The sequence below is a fragment of the Pipistrellus kuhlii genome, unplaced genomic scaffold (assembly GCF_014108245.1).
Source record: "Pipistrellus kuhlii isolate mPipKuh1 unplaced genomic scaffold, mPipKuh1.p scaffold_m20_p_8, whole genome shotgun sequence".
NCBI classification, from domain to species: Eukaryota; Metazoa; Chordata; class Mammalia; order Chiroptera; family Vespertilionidae; genus Pipistrellus; species Pipistrellus kuhlii.
Window position 1 is genome coordinate 3,085,473 of NW_023425584.1, and position 6,572 is coordinate 3,092,044.

The 6,572-nt window shown below is 64.5% G+C and overlaps 1 protein-coding gene across 1 annotated transcript; it reads right to left on the minus strand.

The window, feature by feature from the left end:
* Nucleotides 1-1,724: 1,724 nt before the first annotated feature.
* LOC118711216 (basic proline-rich protein-like) lies at nt 1,725-5,990 on the minus strand (the record flags this gene model as incomplete). The annotated part of the gene is given in 11 exon segments (XM_036424236.1): nt 1,725-1,884; nt 1,950-2,065; nt 2,068-2,102; nt 2,135-2,189; nt 2,192-2,226; nt 2,259-2,387; nt 2,420-2,521; nt 2,554-2,856; nt 2,891-3,115; nt 3,148-3,293; nt 5,869-5,990. Coding segments are annotated over 11 exon segments (1,428 nt in total), but the record flags the coding sequence as incomplete, so codon positions are not given.
* Nucleotides 5,991-6,572: the final 582 nt, after the last annotated feature.

The following is a 6,572-nucleotide window of genomic DNA, read 5'->3' on the forward strand; positions in this document are numbered from 1 at the left end:
AGCCTGCAGATCAGCCGGCCCTGGCGTGGCGGGCGGGGCCCCGGGTCTGACCGTTCGCCCTCGCCCTGCGCAGGGCCCTCACCTGCTCCAGTTTCCACTTCCCGGCTGCCGCGGCCATTGGCTCCTTTTGGCTCCACGCTGGCAGTTAAAACAGTTGCGTAGGAAGGCTGACCGGGCCGTGGGCTCAGAACCGCTGAGGGCCAGGCGTGGCCCAGGGCAGCACCGGCTCTCCCTTCCAGAGACCGAGACGCGGGCCCTCGAGCGAGGTCTGTGCCCGGAAGGCCGCTGCAGTCCTTGGTTTCTGTGCCTCAGATGCCACTTCTTGGGAGGGAGGGTCCATGTGGCTGCGAGCTGTCCCGCCCTCCGCTGAGGCCGGACGGGGACCGCCAGGAGCAGAGCTGTGGGCCGTCAGGAGGCGGCGCTGCTCACAGGGCAGGAGAGGAGGGGACAGCCCGCGGCTGCAAGGTCAACAGGACGGCCAGCTCCTCCCCAGGCCCTGCCGCGCCGGACAGCTTGTGATCCGTGACTGCAGGCCTGGCGGGGGGGGGGGGGGTAAGTGGGGGGGAGCAGGGGGGCATCTTTCTCACCGGGAACAGCCAGCCCTGGAGCACAGTCTGCCGCTTGCGGGCCTGGCTGACCTCCATGTCCACTCCCTCGAAGGAACAGGTTGAAAATCGCTGCTCGATACACAGGGAGGGGTTTGGGGTGGGAATGGGGGGGATGAGGACAATTATGTGATACCATAATCAATAAAAAGAAATTTAAAAAAACATAAATAAAAGTTTTTTAAAAATCGCTGCTCAAGAGCAACTAAAGCACCCTTTTCCCTTTAAAGTTGGCTGGCACCCCACCCAATGGGGGGGGGGAGAGGAAGAGGGGGGGAGAGAGAGTGAGAGAGAGAGAGAGAGAGGTGTCCTATTGGCCGGCTTTGCTGGTTAAAAACCAGGCGCACGATGGTTGTCCATTCCCTTTGTTCTGCCTCCTCTTCCTCTGCCTGCTCCCATAAATACGCTAGGAATCCATAAACGGTTAATGAACAACAAATAAAGTCCGTAACTGCAGAATCAGCCTGAGACCCTCAGGCCCCGCCCCGGGTCCCGTGACTAATGGGGTGCAGGTGGCCGGGCAGCGCTGGAGCAGGAACAGGGCCTGCCGCCCGGAGCAGGGACAGCCGAGGGGACACGGCCTCCTTCTGCTCTGAGCCTCCTCCCATCCCGCGACCCAGACTCTGGTTCCCAGAGGGACTGAGCACAGCCAGCACTGCTGCCACGCGGTGCCACGGCCCCCGCCGCTGCCTGCACGCCGGCCTGGGTAACGGCCGCCACGGCGAACCGCGGATCAGAGCGTTTTCGCCAGGATGCGCCCCCATCAGACCTGTCGGCGAGGTGCTGACAGACACAAGCTTCTGGAAACAAGCTCTTCACAGGGCCCGTCCCCGTGAAACGGAACCCGGTGAGCCGCGGCCGGCGGACAGCGGGGTCTGCCCGGCGAGTGGCTCAGTGTCAGCTGCGTTGTCACTGCGGGCACGCGCGTTTTCAGTAACATGTGTTACAGGGAAAACATACACATGACTTATGTGTTCTGGTCCAAGTCCCACAGACTGTGACCCCTGGGCCAGGCATCAGGAGGGAGGAGAAGGAGGAACAGAAGGAGAAAGAGGAGGAGGAAGAGGGAGGAGAAGAGGGAACAGAAGGAGAAGGTGGAGGGGAAAGAGGAAGGGGAGGAGGAGGGGGAGGAGGAGGAGGAGGAGGAGGGGGAGGAGGAGGGGGAGGAGGAGGAGAAATGGGAAGAGGAGGGAGAAGAGGAGGAGGGGGAGGAGGAGGAGGGGGAGAAGGAGGAGGAGGGGGAGGAACAGAAAGAGCAGAAGGAGGAAGAGGAGGAGGAAGAGGGAGGAGAATGAGGCAGAAAAAAGAGGAGAAGGAGGAAGAAGAGGAGGAGAAGGAACAGAAGGAGCAGGTGGAGGAGAAGGAGGAGGGGGAGGAGGAGGGGGAGGAGAGGGAAGAGGAGGAGGGAAAGGAGGAGGTGGAGAAGGAGGAAGAGGAGGAGGAGGGGGAGGAGGAGGGGGGGAGGAGGAGGAAGAGGAGGAGGAGGGGGAGGAGGAGAGGAAGGAGAAGAAGGTGAAGAAGGAGGAGAGGAGGAGTGGGAGGAGGAGGAGGAGGAAGGGGAGGAGGAGGGGGAGGAGGAGGTGGGGAGGAGGAGGAAGGGGAGGAGGAGGGGGAGGAGGAGAGGAAGGAGAAGAAGGTGAAGAAGGAGGAGAGGAGGAGAGGGAGGAGGAGGAGGAGGAGGGGGAGGAGGAGGGGGAGGAGGAGGGGGAGGAGGAGGGGGAGGAGGGGGGGGGGGAGGGGGGGGGGGGGGGGGAGGAAGGGGAGGAGGAGGGGGAGGAGGAGAGGAAGGAGAAGAAGGTGAAGAAGGAGGAGAGGAGGAGTGGGAGGAGGAGGAGGAGGAAGGGGAGGAGGAGGGGGAGGAGGAAGGGGGGGAGAAGGAAGGGGAGGAGGAGGGGGAGGAGGAGGGGGAGGAGGAGAGGAAGGAGAAGATGGTGAAGAAGGAGGAGAGGAGGAGGGGGAGGAGGAGGAGGAAGTGGGGGAAGAGGGGGGAGGGAGGGGAGGGGGGGGGGGAGGGGGGGGGGGGGGAAGAGGGAGGAGAATGAGGCGGAAAAAAGAGGAGAAGGAGGAAGAAGAGGAGGAGAAGGAACAGAAGGAGCAGGTGGAGGAGGAGGAGGAAGGGGAGGAGGAGGGGGAGGAGAGGGAAGAGGAGGAGGGAAAGGAGGAGGAGGTGGAGAAGGAGGAAGGGGAGGGAGAAGAGGAGGAGGGGGAGGAGGAGGAGGGGGAGAAGGAGGAGGGGGGGGAGGAGGGGGGGAGGAGAGGAAGGAGAAGAAGGTGAAGAAGGAGGAGAGGAGGAGTGGGAGGAGGAGGGGGAAGGGTAGGAGGAGGGGGAGGAGGAGGGGGGGAAGGAGGAAGGGGAGGAGGAGGGGGAGGAGGAGAGGAAGGAGAAGAAGGTGAAGAAGGAGGAGAGGAGGAGTGGGAGGAGGAGGAGGAAGGGGAGGAAGAGGGAGGAGGAAGGGGAGGAGGGGGAGGAGGAGGAGGAGGAGGAAGGGGAGGAGGAGGGGGAGGAGGAGAGGAAGGAGAAGAAGGTGAAGAAGGAGAAGAGGAGGAGTGGGAGGAGGAGGAGGAAGGGGAGGAGGGGAAGCAGAAGGGAGAGTGAAGGCTGTGGGTGGGTGGGCTGATGGGCTCTGACTTGCCCCTGGAGCAGGGGTGACGGTGGAAGGAGCACTGTGGCCCACGCAGGGGGGACCACTGCAGCGGGGGAGGTGAGGGAGTGGGGGGCGGGAGGGGTGGTGAGGAGGGGGTGCTGATACAGAGCAGCCATGTTTCCGCCTCCCAGCTCCCGCCACCGGTCCAGGCTGCAGGCTCCTCCGCCCTCCTATCAGGAAGGGAGCAGAGTCGTTCTCTGCTCCTCCAGGGCCTCTGGGGCCGCGGGGCACAGCCCAGGAAGCGGGAGACGTGGGCTGGGGGTCCTGGTGGGGGCGGCAGGGGGGGGAGCCAGGCAGGACAGACCTCTGGGCCCAGGCTGGGGGACCCTCCGGGGCAGAAGGTCAGGCCCCGTCGCACGCCCTGTGGAGAGGTTTAGGGGGGACAGGTATGGGGAGCGGGTTCGAGCTCCGTGTTCCGTTATAAAGGTGACCGTCCCCCACGGGGCCCCTCGGCCTCCGCAGAAGGCAGGTATTGGTTTCATAAATTACTTGTAACTATTTTCTCGGGGAGGGGCGGGCGGGGGTGAGAGAGAGCAGAGACTAAACAGACGCCGGTGCCTTTGATCGGCCGCCGCAGACAGGCCGGCCGCCCGGAGCGAGGGTCTGGCCGGCAATCCGCGCCGTCCGACCGGGGCCCCAGAATCACAACGGGGGCGGGGGTGGCGTGAACCACCCCCGTGGCCAGGAGCCCGCCCGCCCGTCAGTGTAAATATAACCAATGAAGACCATGTCCGGGCAGCGGGAGCGGAGGCGGGGCTATCTCCCGCCAGGAGTCGGAATGTGGGGTGAGGGGGTGCGGGGGGTGGAGAGGCGGCAGGCCAGATTTCTGGGTCTCCCTGTGCCTCCAGGACTCCGGCCCCCCCCCCCCCCAGCACCAGGCCGGTGGCCCGCGGGCGTCAGATCCAGTACAGACTCTCTCCGAGGGGCCGAGCAGAGGTGGGCTCCGGGCTCTGGCCCCATCCTGAACTTCGTCCCGTCTTATGTGGGCCACTCGCCCCCCCCATGCCCAGCCCCGGGCACTGTGCCTGGCACACGGGAGAACCCTAAACGCATTGGCTGGATGAACGAGGGACTGGCACGTTTTCAGAAGAGAAAAGTGGACTTCGCAGACATTAGGGACCTGCCCAGGTCCTCAGGCTGGCACCGGGGCGGGCAGAGGTCCAGGCGGGCCTGCCCCAGGGCAGCTCTGCCCGGAGGTATGCCACCTGTCTGAGGAAGGTACCTCCCAAACAGGGGGGCGGGCGCAAGACCGTGCCCTGGCTCTCCACGGCGCTGGGCGTGGCATCTGCCTCCGGAGCAGGACGTAAAGGGGCACCCAGCCCGGCTGGGGTGGCTCAGTGGTTGAGCATCAGCCCATGAGATAAGAGATCCCTGGTTTGATTCCTGGTCAGGGCGCGTGCCTGGGTTGCGGGCTCCAGGGAGGAGGCAGGAGGTGCTGGAGGCAGCGGATGGATGTTACCTTCTCACTGATGGATGTTTCTCTCTCTCTCTCTCTCTCCCTCTCGCTCTCTCTCTAAAAAGTCAATAAGAGCTTATTAGAATTGTAAAAAAATAAAAAGGGGGCATCCAAAAAACCGAGTCATCAAGAGTAATGGTTTAACTCCACGTGTTCCAACACCTAAGTTAATGCAGAAGCTCCACGGAGAGCCAGATGCCGAATGTTACCGTAGAAACAGGGTCAGCTTCACTGGCCGCTGGCCTGGGGGGTCGCCTGTCGGCTTTAAGTTGCTGTGTGACCTGAGGATCCACACTCCCTCTCTGGGCCGGAGGAGTCGCCTGGCTTCCCGTGTGGGTGAGGGCCTGCCAGGAGCTCCGAGCGAGGCTGGGGAAGGTGTGAGGACGGGCGCTCCCCTCTCTCCACCTCCCCCGTCAGTCCCCGCTCCCGTCCGTTCCCAGCATCTGGGCTGAGCGTCACAGGGGCCTCCCCAGAATGCACCGGGGCCGGGTCACCCGCAGACACCGTGCTGGTTCGTTTCTGCCCGGGGCGTGGGGCCGGAGTGCCGGCTTCTCCTGGCCACGGCGCGGACAGCCACCGGAAGCCACCGGAAGCCACCGGAAGCCACGGGGGCTCCGGCCCATGTCCGGGCGCGGCCCTCGGTCACTGCGCTCCATGCAGACGGCTTTTCATTTACTGTCCCTCTCCCCCCCCCCCCCCCCCCCCCCCCCCCCCGCCCAGCAGAAAGTCCTCTGTTTTAAGAACAGGGAGAGGGACGCTGGGAACCCGTGCTGCTATTTGCAAAACTCCTCCTGGTTCTGTTCTGGTTCTGGTTCTGGTTCTGCCTTCTCCCGCATTGGGGCGATCGGTCAGCTCCGGCCAGCACCCACACACAGTGCCTCACCTCCCGGGGACGGGCCTCACGGAGTGCCTTTTGGGTGACACACACCACGCCCAGCAGTCCCCGTTGATCCACCCTGACCCACCCGGCCCACCGCGTGTCATGCACCCCTACACGCCAGGGCACCGGGCAAACCGGCCCCGACCGGTCGGTCCTCAGCGCTGAGAGCAGGCCGGGCGCGCCGACGGGAACCCACAGCGACAAGCAGGCTGTGAGGGGCCTCGCAGGCCGAGGTGAGGAGCTGGGTCCTGACATGGTCGTCCTGGCTGCGCTGCTGGCTACCGTCCATTGTCCCCGCCTTTTCCAGACGAGGCAGACAAGGCTGGAGGGGGCTGTTCGGCCACGAATGCCCGCCCTACGCTGAGGTCCCGGGGCGGGGCCCGGGCTGCACGGGGCAAGGGCATGTGGCCATGGGCGTGAGCAGAATCATCGGGGCAGGCGGGCTATTCCGAGGGAAGGAAGGAAGGAGGGAAGAGGGAGGAGAGGAAGCAGGGCCGGAGGGCGGGCGGGGAGAGGTGAAAGGAAGAGAGCTGACCATGAGCTCTCGCAGGGAGGGAAGTGGCTCACAGGTGAGAACACCTGGTTTGTGGGCGGCAGGAGGCTCTGAACTCTGCCTCCGCCTCCACACGGGACATCCCCATTTCCACCACTGGGGCAATGACCTCCGCACAGCTAGTGGCCAGGCCAGGGCCTCACCCCACGCTCAGCATTTTCTCCTGGAAATGACCAAAAGCCAGCCCGAGGCTGCAGCCCTGGGACAGGGACACAGATTTCCCCAGGCTGGGCCCGCGGAAACCCGTCCCAGACTCACTAATGGGCTCCGCCTGGCTGGCTGCCTCTTTGTGGGACCGCGGCGCCCTCTGCCGGCAGCTCCACGCAACAACAGCCCGTCGCAATGACAACGCAGGGCAAGCCTGGGAAGTGCCTTCCTGGCGCTTAGACCTCGGGTCTCATCCCTGAAAACGGTTGCTTTCTGTCACTCTAGT